This window comes from Lacerta agilis, chromosome 5 (genome assembly GCF_009819535.1).
Source record: "Lacerta agilis isolate rLacAgi1 chromosome 5, rLacAgi1.pri, whole genome shotgun sequence".
Taxonomy (NCBI): domain Eukaryota; kingdom Metazoa; phylum Chordata; class Lepidosauria; order Squamata; family Lacertidae; genus Lacerta; species Lacerta agilis.
Genome location: NC_046316.1, coordinates 68075452 through 68098486, shown reverse-complemented (window position 1 = coordinate 68098486; position 23035 = coordinate 68075452). Strand labels below are relative to the sequence as shown.

At 46.1% G+C, this 23035-nt stretch overlaps 1 protein-coding gene across 1 annotated transcript in view; it reads left to right on the top strand.

The window, feature by feature from the left end:
* The first annotated feature begins 18585 nt into the window (after positions 1 to 18585).
* IRS1 (insulin receptor substrate 1) overlaps positions 18586 to 23035 on the top strand; it is a 49719-nt gene continuing 45269 nt past the window's right edge. Inside the window, exon 1 of the mRNA XM_033150274.1 lies at positions 18586 to 22375. Within this exon, the coding sequence (XP_033006165.1) occupies positions 18748 to 22353 (3606 nt within the window). The 5' untranslated portion in view covers positions 18586 to 18747 and the 3' untranslated portion in view covers positions 22354 to 22375. The remainder of the gene's footprint in view (positions 22376 to 23035) is intronic.

The following is a 23035-nucleotide window of genomic DNA, read 5'->3' as shown; positions in this document are numbered from 1 at the left end:
TGTCACCAGGTAGAAAAGTCAGCAATATGGTATGGCGTAACATCCATAACTGGATTCAGCTAGAAAGTTTGTAGTGGATAGGGTCAATGGAAGGGCAGCTGCTGACATCACATCATGGTCTAGAGGTTCTGACCCTCAATCACAAGCTTTGTAGAATGCAATTCAGCATAACATTATTGAATTCACCTTTAGATTAAGAAGGGCCTCATTGACATATAATGTTTCACGTGCAAGGTATTAGCTGGGCATCTGCTTAATTTTGCACACTTTGCAGCTAGACCAGACTGTATGTTTGCAATTCAGAGACATTTTAAGGCCCTTGACAGTTTGAATTTTTCATGAAGTAACATCAAGTGACATTCTCTGTGCAACTAATTCTTATTCAGGTAGTGTCCTGTTCACATGTATGCCTGCTGGCTCAAGACTCAAGGGTATGAGTTTAAACTGTCCTTTTATCATCTATCACAGTGGTGGCTATCCTTTAGCCCTCTAGAAGTTGCTAGACTAAAACTCCATCTATTTTATAGAGGGGAGTGCCAAGTGCCGCCTGGGAATTTTTGGAAACCAAAAATATATGGTGATTTTATTTTTTTTAGATGGATAGTGTGATCTGTGAATTCAGTCACATCACACTAAAAATTGGGTGAAATCATGCCAAAGTCATGTTTTGACTGACCACTTTGATTCTAAATGGCACCTGGTGTTCAAACATCAAGGAAGACTGCCTCTCCCATCCTGGGAACTCTCATTTCAAGTTTGGTGACAGTATCTCAAGAGGCAGTCAAACCCATGCAAAAAAATGATGTTTTGGTCCATTATTTTGATTCAAAACTGTGTCCAGCATCCAAATTGTAACAAAGTCTGCTGCCCCCACTTGGAAGCCCTTGTACAGGGTTTGACAACAATATCTCAAGTGGCAGCCAAACTTCTGACAAAATACAGGTAAAGTTGCACTAAAGTGATATTTTGGTCGGCCATCTTGGATTCAAAATGGCAACTGGCAGCATCAATGAAAACTGCCACCCCCACATCAGGAACCTTCATGCCAAGTTTGGCAATAATATCTTGAGAGGTGTCTGAATGCATAGAGAACAAGCAAATTGGCAAACCATTTCCCAAAATATATAGCAGATCAGGTTTATATCCCACTTCTCCTTCGAAGAATTCAAGATGGCATATATAGTTTTTCCCTTCCTATTTTTCCCCTCACAACAATCCTGTGAAGTAGGTAGCACTAAGAGGCAGCGATGGGCCCAAGATCACTCACTGAGCTGTATGGCTGAGTAGGGATTTGAACCATGAACTGCTAGTTGAGGCCAGGATCCAGTAAGCAAAGTCAAGTCAAGCAAATGTCAAGTTTCAATAGAGGAAAGTCAAACAGATAAGCAAGGCCAGGCAAAGCAGAGGTGAGGGCCCCAAAAAGCAAACAAGCAAATGGATAGCTCCAACTGGCCCCTAGGCAAGGTCAGACAACGTAGGCTTGAATGTTGCACCAACAACCCATTCCAGCAACAAACCAGACTGAACTTTAAGTGAGACTCCAGCTTCCTCTAAGCAGCTAGCCCATCTCTGATGAGTACTGCAGTCTTAAAGAGGACCAGTCTGTTTTAGGTGCCATTGAAACTGGCCATGTGAGGAAGCCAAGGTGACCTCTGAGCCAGGAGTCCTTGGAAGGCACTGCAACCTTTTTAGGTTGGAGAGGCACTGATACCACAAGCTCCTTTGATGCTGGACTCTCAAGGGGGTTGGATGTTTGGTTCTAAGGGCAAACCCTCCTTTAAGTCCAAGGTGTCTTTGCACCCTTAGCCAAGCCCCCTGAGGATAGGGAACTGGAACCCTCAGTCATGACCCTGAGAAGGTAGATTAAAACAGAAGAAAAGATGAGATGAAAATTAGTGTTGCCTTTGAAAAGAAAGGACCACTTACGGTAATGCTTCATTATTTGGAATGCATTTAATTATCAGGAATTATTAAACTAGATGAATGCTATGTTTTATCAATGCAAGTAATGCAAGGCACCTACTGGCAAAAACAGATTTAAAGAGCTGAGGCTGCTAAAGGGAAGGCAACACTTTTGGGTGATCCTTTGAAGTACCTGAGACAGAGCCCTAGAAACTGCTCCGCTGGAGACAGCAAGAGGAGGAGGAGCTAGAAGATACTGCTGTTGTTTTTGATATTATCAATATGCTGATAGTGTCATGTTCAGCAGTCACACAACCCACTTGCTTTTGTTTATGGCAAGGTGCTCAAGACGTGGTGCACAAGTCCACCACATTGGCTGTGGCTCGTGGGCGTTGTAGTTCAACACATCTGGAGGGCACCAGGTTGTCAAAGGCTGGCTCATAGCAACTTGGCATATTCCTAAGAGAAAGCCTTGTTTATTTTAAAATGCATATGCCGCTTTTCTAACTGTGTTGCCTACAGAGGAACAATATAATAACAAGTTAAATAAGTAGATAAATAACAATCTAAAACTCACATACAGCCAGGAGCCACAGGTATAAAACTCTGTAGCTGTAAGATCTGGCTGTTGACATTTGATTTTATTAAGTCAAATCAATTCCTTAGGAGATACTTTAAAAAGTGATTGACCTAATTAAACATGTTCTAGTTAAGGAACAAACAGGGTGATGATATTTTAAATGCACTGTCGTGGGGCTGGCTCGTCATGTGAAACTTTTCCACAGGAATTGTGTCTCTGACTTGCTTCTGGCTACTAAAGAAGCCAGACATCAGACTCCATTCCCCTTGTGTCTCTTCTTTTTAGCATGCATTAGTAATCACAGTGATTTACAACCCAGGTTCAATCCAACAGTTAATTTAATTCTACTTTTCACCCAATTCTGAATTTGCTTGAGAATTAGGGCAGAATCGCCTGTTACCTTAAAGTGCCAATGTCCATAGATTTTGTGTGTCTTTGTGTTGTGCTCCCAATATACAAGTAAATATACAAATTCACTTATTGAAGATATTTGGGGCCACATGCCTTTGGATGTTATACCAACAAAAACGGAATCCATGGGGCTGCTTTTCAGCGATATACAGTAGTATGTATAGAAGAAATAAGTGGAATAACAATCTGAGATCAATCATGATAAAATCATAAATAATTTTTAATATAATAAAACTGCAATTAGCTCCATTACACTAAGTCAGGCATAGGCAAACTCTGCCCTCCAGATGTTTTGGGACTACAACTCCCATCAGCCCTGACCACTGGTCCTGTTAGCTAGGGATGATGGGAGTTGTAGTCCCAAAACATCTGGAGGGCCAAGTTTGCATATGCCTGCACTAAGTGGTATTTGCTGTGCATGAATATGCAGTGCATAAGTCAAACTTTCTTTAGTGACTCCTTAGTGGAGTCAGTTTGGCAGTCCTTAATAGGAAACCCATTGGTTTATCCTGTGTGAATGTCCCTGGCCTTTCATGTTAAGGAGAGACCACTGCAGTGAACATAAACATGAGACAACCCCAATGCAGGACACTGCCAGCTGCTTCTTTCTAATTACAGTGTACTAACATGTCTGGTTAGGGTAGGCATCTTTAGGAACATAGGAAGCTGCCTTAAACTAAGTCAGACTACAATATATGTCCGTCTACCTTAGTATTATTTGTTCTAAGTGGCAGAAGCACTCCAAGGTGTCAGATAGAGGTCTTTTACATAATGTGCCATCTGATCTTTGAGATGCCATAGATTTGAACATAAGAGCCATGCAGAATCAGACTATAATAATAATAAATCTTTAATATGGTCAAAGACCAGCAAGAAAATTGTACAGTCCAATTCATATAATTGGTATCTACTTAATAAAATTACAATTAAAATTTTGCAGATTTTTAAAAATTTTATAGAATTTTTATGGATGGATCTTAACCACCTGTTGACATTCCTGCAGTGGTCCTACGGTAGTTCGACTAGGGTATCAGTCACTGGTATTTGCTGGCAGAATCAGACTAAAACCCTATATAGTCCAGCATTCTGTTCTCAAAGTGGCCTCTCCGAAGCCTCTGGGAAGCTCACACACTGAGAGGTTAACACATTGGTGCTGCTCAACTAACCAACCAACCAACCAGTGCCATCTTTACTAGTAATCTAGAATTATGTGCTAAAGAGCCCACAGTATGCAACCAGAAAGGATAAAGGATTTGCTGATAGGGCACTCTGATGTATTGTAGAATTTCACAGTGCTTCAGAAATTCCTCAGAGCCTGGAACAGAGATTGTGTCACTAATTGCATTTTTGAGAATTTCATTACTTGACGGTGTATTGACACACAGCTGATGCACCTGCAGCGGTACAGTTATTTAATCTTAGGCTCTGGACTTCATGGTCTTAGGGATATGGGGAGGTAAGGAATCCCCTGTTTTTAAGTGTTACTTTGTTAATTTAAGGAAGTGGGAAATCAGGCCTGCTGCATTTTGGCCCCTCCCTTGTTCTGCCGAATGGGGCCTGGACTTTGGCCCTGAAAGTCCTGCAGGCAAGCCATGGCCTGGGGCTGATAGTATGGCTCAGTTGCTCATTGGTGCAATGTGAAACTACCAATAATTGCAAAAAAAAAGCACCAGTGCAGTAGCTGACTCCATATCTTACCATTGACTAAATGTACTTTATTCTGGATAAAGGGCATGTCTAGCAAAGGTATAGTTTCTGGTGTTTGCATGATTAGTTGGGTTTTCCCTTCCTCTGACAGGACACCATTTTCAGGGACTGTGGGGGGCAGTGGTGGAGCATATACCCATGCTGCCCAGGGTGGGATAGCCGCTCAGGTGGACGGAGTGGCGCACACGCCCTGCAACCAGGGCGGAGCGAGCTGCCTATGGCGTACATTCAGCGTGCCACCCTCCCGCAACTCCCAAGCCTACCCCGAGCCGTCAGGGGATGGGGGAGCTGTGCCGCTTTGCTGGCGGCCTTCACCCCTTGTTTTGACAGCTGGGGGAGTCACAGCCAAATGTCACCCCCCTCAGTGAAGACACCTGGGGTGGTCTGCCCCCACCACAAACCCCTTCCTCTGCCCCTTGGGGGGGGGTAATATGCGCTGATACCAAGGTAACACATTTACTTTACCTCACCAGAGTATTAGCCTTGTCACATAAAACAAGGCCATGGATTTGTTGCATTTAGGAAGCCGTTCTTGACTGTTTTGCTGTACAGTACTAGGAGTGTGTCAATGTGATATTTGCTGAAAGACTGAGGGAACTCTCCTCTTCTGCCCTACTTTCATTGTTTGTCATGCTCAAGGCTCTGGAGACTCTGCCTGGAGACTGTGCATAGCTGTCAACCCTCCCTGCTGTTCCCCACTGCTATATACATAGCTGTCAACCCTCCTTGCTGTTTCCCAATGGTATAATAAGGGAATTTCCCGCAAAAAAAGGAAAAGGTTGACGGCTATGAGACTATGTTTCATACCTCTTGCCTTCTGCTATGCTACTGTGGTAGAGAAACAAACATGAGTATGAACAAGAAGTGAATTTTTGTACGATGATGACAAAATGGGATTTATTCGTAGTAGGCAGAGGGCAGTGCTATGCCTGCAAATAGACAATATAAGAAATCTTGTCTTCTGTGATCCAACAATGTCTGGAGGGCCACAGGTTACCTTACCCACCCCTGACTTATGAGATCTGATTTCCATCCTGCATCTCAGTATCATCCACCGTGGTGCAATAAAATGGAAGTCAAAAGTTCACTGTTTTTTCAAAAGGGAATTCTGGGATTCCAAGCTATTCATTTTTAAAATTTGTTTTGCGTAATATATTACAAAACAATATAAATACAGAAAATGAAAAATTTAACTCCTCCCCTCCTCGAGAGCTGAAATCTGCTACTAAATCTGAAGCCCATTCAAGTCCATATCATATATCCAGATTCCAGAGGTCGTAGCCTGGTCCTACAGCAGTCTTCATATTTTGCTACCATTTTAAAGGTTTATTTTTTATTGTTATGCCATTTTATGTAAAGTGATTAGATTCTTTTTTATCAAGTGGTATAGAAATCTTGTTAAATAAAAGAAAATATGTAAATAAAAAGGCTTTATGGGTTAAAACCAGCATCTTGAAACGGGCCTGGAAACATATACAGTTGTACCTTGGAAGTTGAACGGAATCGATTCCGACGGTCCATTCGACTTCCAAAATGTTTGAAAACCAAAGTGCGGCTTTTGATTGGCTGCAGGAGCTTCCTGCATCCAATCGGAAGCTGTGGAAGCCCCATCAGACTTTGGCTTCCAAAAATAGTTCAAAAACCAAAACAGTCACTTCCAGGTTTGCCACGTTCGGGAGCCAAAACATTCAGGAACTAAGCTGTTCGACTTCCAAGGTACGACTGGAGGTCGCTAGTGTAGCTGAGTTAATAAATAATAAAATGAATATAAGAATAAGCCACATATTCTTACTAAATTATCCTTATTTAACTGTATCTTTTTGCTTCCAGCTGTGACTCCTTAAACAATCCTAGAGTTCTCTCCTTCAACTCCCTTTCTTCAAGCCATCAGATTATTGCAATATGCCTGGTGTATAAAAACATATCTTCCCAGCACAATGCAGCCCTTGGGCCATACCTCCTCTGGTGCTTTCATTTCCATCTATTTCTGGACACTACTATATTTTTATTAGGAAAACTCCAGGCATGTCTGCTCTCTTGTCGTTGCTCAATAACTCCTGGTGAACAGTCAGTGTTTACAGTCCCAAATTAATGCTGCTTAATACATTGGACAGATGATTCTGTATTGCACGTGGCTGGGCATTGTGACTACAAAGGCTATTGCCTATATCAGCAAGAATAATATATGAGGAAGCGTTTATTTTTCATGAAGTGGCTATGTGAGGAAGTGATAAAGATAATTGCCGTGGGACTTAAGGGGCTATCAGCTTGGTTGTTATCCAACAATAATTTGTAGTGTGCAGTTGAAATAACAGTACATCAACGGGAAATCTGGGTTTCTCAATGGGGATGCATTTAATTTTTTAAACTATTTTTACTCTGCTCATCAGTTGAAAAATACTTCCAGACAGCTGGCAACAATCAATAATAAGGCAGTCCCTGTCCTCAGGTTTATAATCCCAAAGGGAAAGTGATTGAGAAGGAGAAGGGGCATGAGGAAGAGAAGCAAACTCAGGTGCTACTTTTTCATTATAAAGTTCTTTCAAGTACTCTTTCCAGCCAAGGGGCAGGGGAGCAAAGCAAGCTCCATGCAGCTGCTTCTCTTGTTGATAGATAGGGCCAGGCTCTTGTCAGGATGTTTTTCCTGGGAGAGAAGGGGAACAGCCGCCCAGTGGTCCTTGGTTCCCTGGTCAAAGCCAGAGGCCAGAGTGCCTCTGCAGTCTCAAGGAAACCCAGAGAAGAAAGCAAAGTAATACAACAAGGGAAGAAGTATGGAAGGGAGGGAGGAATACATTACCCATAGGTATCATCAGTAGGATTTTTCAACCAAGATACACTCTATATATTACTGTGTTGTTATGCTTGCAATGCTGGTTAAGTGGACTGCAATTACCAGTTTGACTTACGGAGCTGGAGACAGGGCAGGTTTGTATTCGGCTACTAATCTTGGGCTTGGATGTGTCATTCTGCTTCTGCAATCCACATTCACAGATACTAAGTCCGGTGAATACATTTTGAATTTTGAGAGTAAAGTGGGGGCCAGTTTTGTTTGGGCTATGGCATAATACAAAATGGCTATCATAGGGGCATGACAGTACTGCCATTTATGCTCCCCCCCCCCGGGATTACTTCATGCTTACCGTGGGAAGTCAGCTATGTCCCGCTGGGCCTGATGGTGAAAACACAGCTGTTAAAAGCACAAACCCCCTGTTTTCTCCAATGCCAAACCTAAACCAAAGCCTAGGCTGCCAACCTATATCCACTTGCCTGGGTGAAAGCCCCATTCAACACAAATACTTACTTCTAAGTAGACCTGCATATTGTCATACTGTAAGTTAACTATACAGTGAATTCTTAGTGATTGACTTGCATTAGGTGCTGTAGAGTAGGAGACATGCTTAAGCCTCTTTGCAAAGTTTTCACATTTTGCAATTGTCCTTTGGAGAGGTGATGGTTTAACATCTACCTGCACGTACAGTGTAGTTGTAGTTGTAGTTGCAGAAATTAATTCCTGATCTCAGATAAACTCACCACAGGAAAAAAATGTATCTTTGTTGCTAGCACAAAAGAAAGAGCAAACTACAGGAATGCTAAGGACTACTAGAAAATAAGAGAGCAACAGGCAAAGTGCACTAAAGGGGAGGGGGAAACAGCAGCCTTTTGGGACCCTCAGGGTGTCCTGGTGTCCAGACTTATCAGTCACAGCTCTGACATTACTCATTGGCTAATAACACTTACAGACAGGATCTGCTAGGCTGACACGTTTCATAGAAACCACTTAGAAGGGTACTTGCACATTATGGCCCATCTCTTTCTTTCTAGAAGGGCTAAAGACTTAAAAGTTACCTCAGAGTCTGGAGGCCCTTTATAGGGGCAGTAATGAAGGTGGACCCTGACCCAATGGGTCTTACCCCCACAAGTAAGGGAGTTTCAAAGCTCTTTCTACTCCAGGAAAACCCTGAGCAAAAAGCGCTTTTAAGCTCTGTGCCATGCATTTAATTTCTGTGATTGCAACAGGCTGGTCTTCAACAATGCAAAGTTCAAATTACACGTTGCGAGTTACCTGTACCTGTACATATCACTTTGGAAAAAATGCATTTAAGAAATATGACTGGCCTACAGATGGCAGCATTGAGCAATGTATTTTCCATTATTGGACTGTTGTACAGCAGTGCAGTCTTCTTAAATACTGCAACTGAAATAAAAAATAAAAAAAATTGTCCAGTAGCACCTAGAGACCAGCTAAGTAGAAATAAAAGTTTGCATTCTTCAAAATGCTAATCATGTTGCATGTTTAATTTAATTTAGTATCTAAAGATTTTTGGGAAATACAGGTGATAGTACATTAGGAAAACAATTAGGCTAAAGGGAGGGGGAGTTTCACAAAAAAATTAAAAGGTATGAAAAACACCTTCCCATTCAGCGATTCCCCCCCCCCCCCACTGCAAGAGACAGTAAAGATTTGCAGCAGCAGCCCTTCTCAAGTCGGTTTACAAGTACTTTTGTCAGTTTAGAGGAAGCAACAGATCTGCAGTATTCTCTTTCCCTCCACATATTTAGCAAACTCATTGCCAAATGTGGGGGAGGCCTCGCGCTATGGATTGCTTCCTTTAAACTAGCAAAAGGGGTGATTTACAGCATGAACCTTTTTCTTTCTTGGCAAATCGACAAAGATAAGAGAGGGTTGCTCATAAAGTACATTGCCACCACAGATCATTTCTTTTAAACTGTCCATTTGGAAGTACCTAATCTATTTAGTCTACTTTCTCTTCCCATATACCATCTTAGTACAGATACCTATGCAGACTTTGTGGCTTTTAACAAGCCAGCTTTCCCCTCCTACCGGTACTTTGCTTTACATATTTTGTGACACTACTGTAATTGGTTGGCCTAATTAAGGTACTATCCTACTATGGGCTTTTATTTCTTTTTATTCTTTTGTGCCGAAATGATTATGCTTTTCTGATTTGATAGGATCACCTATGTGGCCATCCAAAGAAGCATTACCCTCAATTAGCTACATTTGATGTGAGTAGTGTTATCACATTCATGACAAAATCCCTGATTGGCTGGGATCACTCCAGGAAGGAGCTATGGAGGCAGTAGGGCTGGGAGACAATGGATGTGAACAGTGCTGGAAAATATAAAAGCAAGCGTTCTGAAGGGAACAATTACCCCTCTCAAAAGCAAAATGCTCATTTTGAAAATGTTCATGGGCAACAATTTAGCAAATCCTTGAAAGTAACAAAGGGAAACCCAGCAACTGCAGAAATGATGTGTCTCCAACTCTCCACTCATCAATAAAACTCCAAACTCAAGCATTATCATGATGAATAGAGAGGAGATAGATAATTCCTGTATCTAGTTCTATGAAACAAACGCTATAAATTCAGAACTGAATAAGCAATACAGTACAGATATGCAGATTGCACAAGTATTCAAAGGACAATTCTCAAATGACTTGTACTAGTAAGCTAACAAGCAGGTTATGTGGCTGGGATGTCATCCATAGACTTCAAGAACTCTGGTGTAGCAAATGTTAGTTAAAAGCGATTGAAAGCGGTATAAGTAATTACTTGTGGTTACCTTGAGTTCCATTGCTTTCAACAGGTTGTACAGGCAAGTCCTGTGCACAGTTAGACCCATTAAGATAAACGTGTATATGTTTGCAGTAAGTTATGGTTAGGGAAGCAATCCCAAGCATGCTTATCAGTAAATTAGTCCTACTGAAATTACTACATAAGAACATAGGAAACTGCTTTATACCGAGTCAGACAGCTTATTGCTGTCTATACTGGCTAGCAATGGCTCTCCAGAATGTAAGACTGAGGTCTCTCCCAGCCCAACCTCAAGATACCACGGATTGAACGTGGGGTCTTCTGCATGCAAAGCAGTTGCTCTGCCACTGAGCTATAATCATTTCTCAATTCACTTTCATGTAAATATGCTTAAAATCAGACTACAGGTAAACCAGCTTAACACCATGATCAGGAAGTCAACCTTCAAGCCGCAATTCTAAGCAGTGGGCAACCTGAATGTAATGCATAATTAAGACCCCACAAGTTCTAGATTTTGACTTTCCTTGTCTGAAAGATGGTTTGCCTATTATTTAGTACTGCTTAAAATTCAATGCATTTTCTAACTTTCAGAATCAAAGATCCCTCAGTAATGACCGACAAAATCATAAATGCAGATATATAAGAATCAAGGCTTGTTTTTCAGCCGGAACTTGACGGAACTCAGTTTTGGCACCTCTCATTTGGGCACCATTGCCATTCTAACAGAACGAGGGAAGCGTTCATGGTGTGTTCCTGCACCAATTTTTCTAGAAAAATAGCACTGGTAAGAATTACGGTAAATCTAAATCTGTGTGTATTTCATAAAAGACAACTCCAGTTATATTTACTTTACAGTATTTGTATATTGCTTTTCAACCATGGTTCTCAAAAGTGGTTTGCAATAATAAAATCAGATCTGTAGGCATATGACCTTTCCCTCTTTTAAGCTATTCAGCGTTAAAAGACAACTTGTTGTTGATGGTACAAAATGAACCCATGATGATAATGATATCATCGCAACTCCACTGAATAGCTGAAGGTGGCATGCATGGTCCCCCGTCCCCCACTTTCACTTCATTCTCACAACCCTGAGAGACAGTGAGTGGCCCAAGGCCACACAGTGCACTTTATGGCTATGTGGGGATTTGAATCCTAGTCTCCAAGGTCATAGGCCAACACTCTAATCACTACATCACAGGATCCTTCTCTTCTTGAAATATTTTTCTGTTTGCCTGCCTTTAACTGGGAGAAGCCGAAATATCCATAGAGTGAACTAGAACGACAACATTAATTTATGGGAAAGCTGCATATACAAATACAGAGTTAGTAGAATAACCACAATGTCTGTTAGATTCTATGGTTTAATTGAGGTTATAGTTGAAGGATTTAAAAAGTATACATATTTGACTAGAGTATGGCAGTGTTACTCCAATCCTAAAACTCATTTACTTGGAAACAAGTCCTATTCATTTTTTAAAAAAATATATTTTTAAATAAGAATGCTGAGGATGATTGCCTTAGAATGGGTACTTTTTCTAATTTTCTTAATAATGCAATTTGAGGCTTAGTATTAAATGGCTTCAACATCATATTCTTTATTCAGTAATGCAGCTATAGTTTAAACAAATGTACAGGTGTATCCATCCTAGGCTCAGACTACCTAATTCATCCAGGTGACGCAGTGGTAATGATACCAGTGTCATCACCAAACCAATGCTTTAATTGTAGGCTGAGTTCATGTGACTCAGAGTATAGGAACATTAAAACTTTGTAATAGAAAAGGTGTTACTGGTTTCTTGTTCATTGTTTAATACTCAGAAGGCTTCATAAAACTTTAAACAATGATAATAGCAAGGACAAAGAGTGGGCATCCTAACAGCCTGCAGATTCATATGCCTGCTGAGTTGTTTCAATGATTTCCAGGTTACCGGTAAGTAAATTTAGAGATCCCCTTCATGGATCACTGCCTTGTCGTGGCGAAGGGGCTTGAATTACTCAGGCAAGCTATGGACAGGTCATAGCGGAGAGTTTGGACCAAACGTGATCCACCTGGAGAAGGAACTGGCAAGCCGCTCCAGTATCCCTGCCAAGAAAACTCCATGGACAAAGACAACAGGCATATAAAAGATATGACGCTGGAAGATGAGCCCCTCAGGTCGGAAGGCGTCCAACTTGCTACTGGGGAAGAGCGGAGGACAAGTACAAGTAGATCCAGAGCTGATGAAGCGGCTGGGCCAAAGCCGAAAGGACGCTCAGTTGCGGATATGCCTGGAAGCGAAAGGAAAGTCCAATGCTGTAAAGAAAAGTATTGCATAGGAACCTGGAATGTAAGAACCATGAACCTTGGTAAGCTGGATGTGGTAAAAAATGAGATGGCAAGAATAAACATTGACATCCTAGGCATCAGTGAACTAAAATGGACAGGAATGGGCGAATTCAGTTCGGATGACTATCATATCTACTACTGTGGGCAGGAATCCCGTAAAAGAAATGGAGTGGCCCTCATAGTCAACAAAAGAGTGGCGAAAGCTGTACTGGGATGCAACTTCAAAAATGATAGAATGATCTCGATACGAATCCAAGGCAGTCCTTTTAACATCACAGTAATCCAAGTTTATGCACCAACTACCAGTGCTGAAGAAACCGAAATTGATCAATTCTATGAAGACTTACAACACCTTATAGAAATGACACCAAAGAAGGATGTTCTTCTCATTATAGGGGATTGGAATGCTAAAGTAGGAAGTCAAGAGATAAAAGGAACAACTGGCAAGTTTGGCCTTGGAGATCAAAATGAAGCAGGGCAAAGGCTAATAGAGTTCTGTCAAGAGAACAAGCTGGTCATCACAAACACTCTTTTCCAACAACACAAGAGACGACTCTACACATGGACATCACCAGATGGGCAACATCGAAATCAGATTGATTATATTCTCTGCAGCCAAAGATGGAGAAGCTCTATACACTCAGCAAAAACAAGACCTGGAGCTGACTGTGGCTCAGATCATCAGCTTCTTATAGCAAAATTCCAGCTTAAACTGAAGAAAGTAGGAAAAACCACTGGGCCAGTAAGATTCAATCTAAATCAAATTCCTTATGAATACACAGTTGAAGTGAAGAACAGGTTCAAGGATTTAGATTTGGTGGATAGAGTACCTGAAGAACTGTGGATGGAGGCTCGTAACATTATACAGGAGACAGCAACGAAAACCATCCCAATGAAAAAGAAATGCAAGAAAGCAAAGTGGCTGACCAATGAGGCCTTACAAATAGCGGGGGAGAGAAGACAAGCAAAATGCGAAGGAGATCGTGAAAGATACAGGAAATTGAATGCAGATTTTCAAAGAATAGCAAGGAGAGACAAGAGGGCCTTTCTAAACGAGCAATGCAAAGAAATAGAGGAAAACAACAGAATGGGAAAAACCAGAGATTTATTCAAGAAAATTGGAGATATGAAAGGAACATTTCGTACAAAGATTACCACAATTAAGGACAAAAGTGGAAAGGACCTAACAGAAGCAGAAGACATCAAGAAGAGGTGGCAAGAATACACAGAGGAATTATACCAGAAAGATATGGAGGTCTCATACACCCCAGGAAATGTGGTTGCTGACCTTGAGCCAGACATCCTGGAGAGTGAAGTCAAATGGGCCTTAGAAAGCCTTGCTAACAACAAGGCCAGTGGAAGTGATGATATTCCAGCTGAACTATTTAAAATTTTAAAAGAGGATGCTGTTAAGGTGCTGCACTCAATATGCCAGCAAGTTTGGAAAACTCAGCAGTGGCCAGAGGACTGGAGAAGATCAGTCTACATCCCAATCCCAAAGAAGGGCAGTGCCAAAGAATGCTCCAACTACCGCACAATTGCACTCATTTCACACGCTAGCAAGGTTATGCTTAAAATTCTACAAGGCAGGCTTAAGCAGTATGTGGACCGAGAACTCCCAGAAGTGCAAGCTGGATTTCGAAGGGGCAGAGGAACCAGAGACCAAATTGCAAACATGCGCTGGATTATGGAGAAAGCCAGAGAGTTCCAGAAAAACATCTACTTCTGCTTCATTGATTATGCAAAAGCATTTGACTGTGTCGACCACAGCAAACTATGGCAAGTTCTTAAAGAAATGGGAGTGCCGGATCACCTCATTTGCCTCCTGAGAAATCTCTATGTGGGACAAGAAGCTACAGTTAGAACTGGATATGGAACAACTGATTGGTTCAAAATTGGGAAAGGAGTACGACAAGGCTGTATATTGTCTCCCTGCTTATTTAACTTATATGCAGAATACATCATGCGAAAGGCTGGACTGGATGAATCCCCAACCGGAATTAAGATTGCCGGAAAAAATATCAACAACCTCAGATATGCTGATGATACTACCTTGATGGCAGAAAGTGAGGAAGAATTGAAGAACCTTTTAATGAGGGTGAAAGAAGAGAGCGCAAAATATGGTCTGAAGCTCAACATCAAAAAAACTAAGATCATGGCCACTGGTCCCATCACCTCCTGGCAAATAGAAGGGGAAGAAATGGAGGCAGTGAGAGATTTCACTTTCTTGGGTTCCATGATCACTGCAGATGGTGACAGCAGTCACGAAATCAGAAGACGCCTGCTTCTTGGGAGAAAAGCAATGACAAACCTAGACAGCATCTTAAAAAGCAAAGACATCACCTTGCCGACAAAAGTCCGTATAGTTAAAGCTATGGTTTTCCCAGTAGTAATGTACGGAAGTGAGAGCTGGACCATAAAGAAGGCTGATCGCCGTAGAATTGATGCTTTTGAATTATGGTGCTGGAGGAGACTCTTGAGAGTCCCGTGGACTGCAAGAAGATCAAACCTATCCATTCTCAAAGAAATCAGCCCTGAGTACTCACTAGAAGGACAGATCCTGAAGTTGAGGCTCCAGTACTTTGGCCACCTCATGAGAAGAGAAGAATCCCTAGAAAAGACCCTGATGTTGGGAAAGATGGAGGGCACAAGGAGAAGGGGACGACAGAGGATGAGATGGTTGGACAGTGTTCTTGAAGCTACTAACATGAGTTTGGCCAAACTGCGAGAGTCAGTGAAGGATAGGCGTGCCTGGCGTGCTCTGGTCCATGGGGTCACGAAGAGTCGGACACGACTGAACGACTGAACAACAACAACAACAAATTTAGAGATAAAATTGGATGTCTACACCACACATTCTTTACCATTGGGTAGCCTCATTATTGCCTGGAAGAATACATATGATCAGACCTTTTTATTTTTCATCAAATTATTCCAAGTATCAGCTAGCCCGTAAGAATATAAGGTGAGTCCTACTGGATCAGATCCAAGGCCAATATCTAGTCCTGCATCCTGTTCCCGCTGTAGTCAATCAAATGCTTATGGAAAACCTACAAACAGGAAAGAAACATCATTGCACTCTTCTGCTTTTGCTCTGCTGGAGGTACTAATAGTCATTAATAGCCTTATCCTCCACCAACTTCCCCAATCCCCTTTTAAAGATGTCTAATTTAGAAGCCACACCACACTGTTTTTGTAAATGAATTCCAAACTTCTACTATCTAATGTGTGGAGAAGTACTTCAGTTTGTTACAAGTCTTACACCATTGAGCTTCACTGGATGACCCTGGGTTATGGTATTATGAACGGCAGAGAAAGAAAGAAATCACCCCTGTTCAGAATATGTATGATTTCATGTCCCCACTTATTCAACTTAAAAAGCCCCAAACACTGTGAGCTTTCCTGTTAGGGAATTTTTTAAAATCACCTGATCATGTTGATTGCCCTTTTCTGGATCTCTTTCCAGCACTACAAACACCCTCTTTGAGGTGTGGCAACCAGATTGCCTGTTACAGAATGCATATTGTATGAGTGTTTCAGCATAGCAAACATTGCACACTGTCTCTGAACATACCTCTGGATAGATCTGTATCCACCGGGTTGTCTAACCCCCATTTAGCCATGTAAACAAAGGGGCATCACCACATCTTGTGGAAAGGGAGGGGAACAGGGAAAAGAAAAAGTATACTAATCAATTTCTGTGTCGTTTGTTGGGCTATTCAGATTTCAGTATGTGTGACCCCCAAAGTGGGAGCATGACTTCTTCTTGCCCTCTGGTTGATATTTTGCCCACCCCTCTTCATCTAGTCATGTTTTCTGGTCACCTTCCCCTCAGGAATAACCGCTGGAAAACGAATCCTAAGCCTATATTTATGGCACCTGCGGCCCTTCAGACATTTTTGTTGGACTACAGCTCCCATCAGCCCCCACTAGCAGAGCCAATTGCCAAGGATGGTGGGAGTTGCAGTCCAACGACACCTGGCAGGCCACAAGTTCCCCTATTCTCGACCTTTTATTTTTATTTTTTTGGAAATTAAAGATCCATGACATTCAATGGGACTTGCTTCCATGTATAAGTGAACGTTTAAGGATTGGGGGACCTGATTTCTAGGTTTACAAGTGGAAACGAGAAGGGGGGGGAAAACAGGAGCAATTCCTGGTGACTGGGGATAATATTAAATTATTCCGCAAAGCGCTGCAAATCGTGACTTTAAAAAAAAATTCCCCTACAAATCATTTTCTTTTAAATAATTACCCGGGGGTTTATGGGATGAAAAAACCGGGCACGGCGCCCGCCTTTGCTTCAATCACGGCGGCAAGGCAAACCGAGACCCGCAACCCCCTCGCTTTATAAATATCACGCCAGTGAATGGCGTCTACTCTTTCTCTCCCTCATATATATATATGGGAGGGGGGGAAGGCGCGAGCTCGCTCCCGCGCGCGCGCACACACACACATATTATACATAACAAACTACTACGCCGCGCTTCTCAACCAAGCCTGGGTTTGCCTCCCCGTCTGGCTCTCTCCACACAACCCTTAGGAGGCCCAAAGAAGGACAGGCAGGTGCTCCAATAGGAAAGCGACCCCCCGCCGAGGCTCCGGACGCGATCAGCGCCTAAAGGTAAGAGCTCTGGCTGCGGTGCTGAATGAAAAAGCCGCTGTTGCCGCCGCGGCAGGCATGGGAGCGGGAAGGCGGGCTTGGAATGCCGCGCTAACTAAGCTAGGCTGCGCGTGGGCGCTTATTTCCACCCCGCTCCCTCCCACCTCGCCCTGCTCTCCCGCGCTCTTGCTGCTGCTGCTGCTGGGGCTGGAGATGGGGATGGTCCACGCACTGGCGCCATCACGTGTTTTTCTCCTAGGAGTGAGACGGAGTGTCGGCGGCGGCGGCGGCTGCTGGAGGGGGCTGGACTCATAATAAACACAGACGGCAGCAGCTTGTTTTGGTTCGCGGGGGCTCTTCGGGAAAGTCTGCGGAGCTGCAGCTACTACAGGCGCCGCCGCCGCCAGCAGCAGCCCAACGAGGGAAAGGGAGAGACAGCCAGCGAGCAAAGCAAGCAAGTCCGGCTGCTGCTGTTCCCCCCCCCCCCCTCGCTCGCCTCCTTCTTCATCTTGGGGCGCACGAGGAGGAAGAGGACGTAGCGGTGGTGCAGGAGGGAGTCGGATTCTGCCGCCGCCGCCGCTGCTAAGAGTGCCCTCCGAGACTTTCCCGACTGGAATGAAGAAGAGGCGGAGGAGGTGGAAGCAAGAGCCGCCGCCGCCGCCGCGAGGATGTTCCTCCTCCTTCTCCTCCGCTCGGGCAGCTTCCCCTCCTCGCCTTCCTCCTTCCCGGCTCTCGCCCCTGCAGCCGCCTGCCCGCGTTTTGTGTCGAAATGGCACTTTCTCGTCCTAACCAGACGGGACTGAATGGGGTCGCCAGTCTTCTCCTGCTGCTGCACAAACTGAAGAAGCTGCAGTCTCAGCGGCGCTGATCCCCCCCCGGATATTTTGTTTGTTTGGGTTCTTTTCAACGCCCCCCCCCCGCCCGCCCAATCTCTCTCCCGCGAAGGATATTTTGACTGACATTTTTTTGGCGGGGAAGAAAAACAAGGTGGTTGGCGTGCTGTTTTGACTGACTGTTGTTGTTTTTTTGCTTTCGGAAAGAAGGGTTGCCTGCGTTCACGAAGGAGACTTTCCTCCCTTCTCCTCTCTCTCTTTTTTGCAAAAGCAAATCTTCCCTTCCCAACGCGAGAGGATATTTAATCGGCATCTGAAATTCGCTCCTTGCTGAGGGGAAACTTGAGAAGGGGAGGGGGCTGTTTGTTTGGGAGGGAAGCGACGGGGGAACCCCATCCTGCTCCCGTCGCTGGAGGAATTTCCACCCCGCACGGATGAAATTATGCACTTCTCCCCTTTCCCGGCGGCTGCTCGGACGAGACTTTCCTGGACTGGACTTTTGAAAGCCACGTTTCTCCTGCGAAGGGTGATTTGGAAATAAAAACAGCAACCCAAACTCTGCTCCTGGAGCTGGAAGGACGCTGAACAGCTGCTCTCTTGACTGCTGCTCTCTTCCTATCCCCTTTTGGAAGGGGGGGGGTGCGCAGTACTATTTTGCTGGCGTTTTGTTTTGTTTTGTTTGGTTGCTGCTGCTGCAAGAATTGGATTTTGGGCTGCTCCATTAGTTCTCTTTTGTTGTTGCTGCTGCTTTGTTTCCCCCTCTGCTGTTTCGGAAGCTGCCCCTTTGCAGTAGGAGAGCTGCTCTGCCACCTCTCTCCCCTTCCAGCATGGCGAGCCCCACGGATAATAACGAGGGCTTCTTCTCAGATGTCAGGAAGGTGGGTTACTTGCGCAAACCCAAGAGCATGCACAAGCGCTTCTTCGTGCTGAGGGCAGCCAGCGAGTCCGGACCCGCCCGGCTGGAGTACTATGAAAATGAAAAGAAGTGGAGGCACAAGTCGGGGGGCCCCAAGCGCTCTATCCCGCTGGAGAGCTGCTTCAACATCAACAAGAGGGCAGACTCCAAAAATAAGTACCTTGTGGCGCTCTACACTAAGGACGAACACTTTGCCATTGCTGCTGACAGCGAGCCTGAGCAGGAGAGTTGGTACCAGGCTCTGCTACAACTGCACAACCGGACCAAGAGCCATCAGCAGCACCAGCACCACCATCACCACCACCACCACCATGGGGATGTCACCATGGGTGGTGGAAGCGTCGGGATGGGAGAGGCAGGGGAGGACACCTACGGCGATATGGCTCCTGGCCCAGCATTCAAGGAAGTTTGGCAGGTGATCTTGAAACCCAAGGGTCTGGGCCAGACTAAGAATCTGATCGGCATCTACCGCCTGTGCCTAACCAACAAGACCATCAGCTTCGTCAAGCTGAACTCTGACGCGGCAGCCGTGGTGCTGCAGCTGCTCAACATCCGGCGGTGCGGCCACTCGGAGAACTTCTTTTTCATCGAGGTGGGGCGTTCCGCGGTCACCGGACCAGGTGAGTTCTGGATGCAAGTAGATGACTCGGTAGTAGCCCAGAACATGCACGAGACCATCTTGGAGGCTATGCGAGCCATGAGTGAAGAGTTCCGGCCCCGTAGCAAAAGCCAGTCCTCCTCCAACTGCTCCAACCCTATATCGGTGCCTCTTCGCAGCAGGCACCATGTCAACAACCCCCCGCCCAGCCAGGTGGGGCTCAGCCGTAGGTCCAGGACTGAGAGTGTGACAGCTACCTCTCCTGCTGGCAGTGGTATGGGAGGAGGGACAGGGGGCAAGCCCAACTCGTTCCGCGTCAGAGCCTCCAGTGATGGAGAAGGTACCATGTCTAGGCCAGCTTCGGTGGACGGGAGCCCAGTTAGCCCAAGCGCCAACCGGACCCACTCGCACAGGTACCGTGGCAGCTCTAGGCTCCACCCCCCTCTCAACCACAGCCGCTCCATCCCAATGCCTTCCTCGCGCTGCTCCCCTTCTGCTACGAGCCCGGTCAGCCTGTCGTCCAGCAGCACAAGTGGCCATGGCTCCACCTCGGACTGCCTCTTCCCACGTCGCTCCAGCGCTTCAGTCTCTGGCTCCCCCAGCGATGGGGGCTTCATCTCATCCGATGAGTATGGATCCAGTCCCTGTGACTTCCGCAGCTCCTTCCGCAGCGTGACCCCTGATTCTCTAGGACACACCCCACCAGCCCGGGGAGACGAGGAGCTCAGCAACTACATATGCATGGGAGGGAAGGCTGCTTCGTCCTGCTGCAGCACCACAGCTCCTAATGGTCATTTCACCCCCCGCACTTGCCACCTTCAACAGCAGCAGACCCGCTGCCCTGGTGCCCCCTGCTGCCCCCGGCTTGGCGGTGAGGATGTGGGTGATCCGGAGAAAGGCTTCAGGAAACGGACTCATTCAGCTGGTACCTCCCCTACCATCTCCCACCAGAAGACTCCCTCGCAGTCTTCAGAGGCCTCCATTGAGGAATATACCGAGATGCTCCCCTCTTATTCCTGTGGCGGCAGCAGGCTCTCCTCCTATCGACATTCTGCCTTTGTACCAACCCATTCTTACCCTGAGGAGTGTCTAGAGATGCATCAGGTGGAGGGCAACCACCACCGGACCAACTCTACCCCACATACTGATGATGGCTACATGCCAATGTTGCCAGGAGTGGCCCCAGTCCCTAATGGTGGTAGTACTCCCAAAGGTGGTGATTATATGCCCATGAGCCCTAAGAGTGTGTCTGCCCCACAGCAGATCATCAACCCTGGGAGAGGAGGCCGTCATGTACAGGCCACAGTGGACTCCAATGGCTACATGATGATGTCTCCCAGCGGCAGCTGCTCTCCAGACAGTGGTTCTGCTGCCTACAGCAAGTTATGGATGAATGGGACTAGCCACCACCCCAAGCTCTCTGTGGAGAGCAACGAGGGGAAGCTGCCGAGTGGTGGGAGCGATTATATCAACATGTCTCCAGCCAGTGGATCTGCTACCAGCACCCCTCCAGATTGCTACTTAGCCAGCTCAGGACCTCCAGGCCCAGAAGAGCCACCTGCGCAAGGACCCACCCGGTCCAACCACAAGCCCATCTACTCCTATTTCTCCCTGCCACGTTCCTTTAAGCACATGCAACGCAGGACAGGCGAAGAGGGAAATTCCCAGATGCGGATGTCCTTCAGCTCCGGCCGCTTGCTTTACGCTGCTGCCGAGGACTCCTCCTCCTCCACTAGTAGCGACAGCCTTGGTGGCCCCGGGGGACAGGAGGGTGTGGGGTATGTCCTTCCCGTGCAGACGCAGCCATTGCAGCCTGCTGCTCCTTGTACTGCGGACGCGGCTGTGCGGACCAAGAGCCGCCTAGCCAGGCCTACCCGGCTGTCCTTGGATGGCCCAAAGGCCAGCACTCTGCCTCGTGCTCGGGAACAGCTCCCAGAGCCCAAAAGCCCTGGTGAGTACGTGAACATTGAGTTCAAGCAACCAGCCTTCCCATCGCCTTTGCCCCACGGAGATGCTGGCTCCAGCTCAGAGGAGTATATGAATATGGACTGGGGGGCAGCCTGCCCAGCTACCTTGGCATCCATGCAGCCAAGCCGGGCTGGGGCAGCTCCCCCCAGTGGCCGAGACTATATGAGCATGCAGCTGGGCAATGGGGGGCAGTACGTAGAGTGTGCCCACACTCCCTCACCTCCCCCTCCGGCCCTCCTGCTCAGCTACGCTGACATGAGGATGGGTCGCAGCAGGCCGGAGAAAAGCCCCCCGCCTGTGGGGCTGCCTTCCCCACACCCCCAGGCGCAGCCGGGGGAGCTGCCGGCCATCTTGCCCCACTCCTGCTCCTCGTCCATGATGGGGCCCTCGGGGATGAGCAGCGCCTTCACGCACGTCAGCCTGAGCCCCAGCCGCAGCAGCCAGAGTGCCAAAGTGATCCGCGCTGACCCGCAGGGAGGCCGGCGCCGCCATAGCTCCGAGACGTTTGCTTCCTCCACCACGCCCAGCGGTGGCCTTGGGGCCTCAGCCCTGCCCCACGGACCAGGAGGAGGCTCCGAGGACACCAAGCGCCACAGCTCAGCCTCCTTCGAAAACGTCTGGCTCAAGCCTGCATCTGGGGAGCTGGGGGCCTTCTCCGGCCTTGGCGCAGCGGCATACAGGAGGGAGCAGGCAGCTGGCGGGGCTGGGGGTGGCGTGGAGAATGGGCTCAATTACATTGACCTGGACTTAGTGAAGGATTTTAATCACCGCCAGCATCACCATCACCACCCCCACCCTCAGGAGAGTGCTTCTCTGCTAGGGGTCAAGCAGCCGGCACAGCAGCATCAGCCACCTAAATCTCCTAATCAGCCTTGTGGGAGTAGCCACTTGGGTGATGAATTAAGTGCATATGCCAGCATCAGCTTCCACAAGCGGGAGGACATCCAGTAGCTGGGCAAGAGCCAGAGACAAGGTGAGCATGCTGTGAGCTAACGGTTGGTTCATAGGGGTGGGGTGGGGAAACTGCTTTGGACTATTGCAAAAAAAGATGACTTGAATTGGTACCCCCAGTAAGCCCTTAAATGAACATGCTCTCAGCTTGGGCATGGGTTACGTCACATTTTGTTAGAATGGTTTAAATTATGTAATCGTTAATAGATCTGAGTGTTCTGCCATCTACTTGTGCATTGAATCTAGTCCAGTATTTCGCCCCTGTTCACCCCTCCATACTGTGTGTGTAGAGCTCCTCAGCTTACTGGTGAGTTAGAACTGGAACAAGTCTGTTTTAAAGGACGGGTGGTCAGGGCATACAAATCCCATTAAATCTGGTTAAGAAGGGTTAGGTCTGTTATATTGCTCTGTTTACGGTCATAATATTAACATTGGTCAAGGAAACAAAGTCCTATGAAAGGATTGTTAATAGGGAAAGGAGGAAGTCATCGCTACTAGATAGCAAACATGAGATGAAATCTCAGGCTATGCTTGGTTTTGAAGCCTGGTTAATACTGGTTAATATATCTCAAGCAAACAAAATCTGCCTTGCTTTGTGTTTTGCTATGTAATATCCCTTTCTAATATCCTTTCTAATGGCATTTGATCTGGAAATTGAGGCAGTCGCACAAAGGGGGGAAAC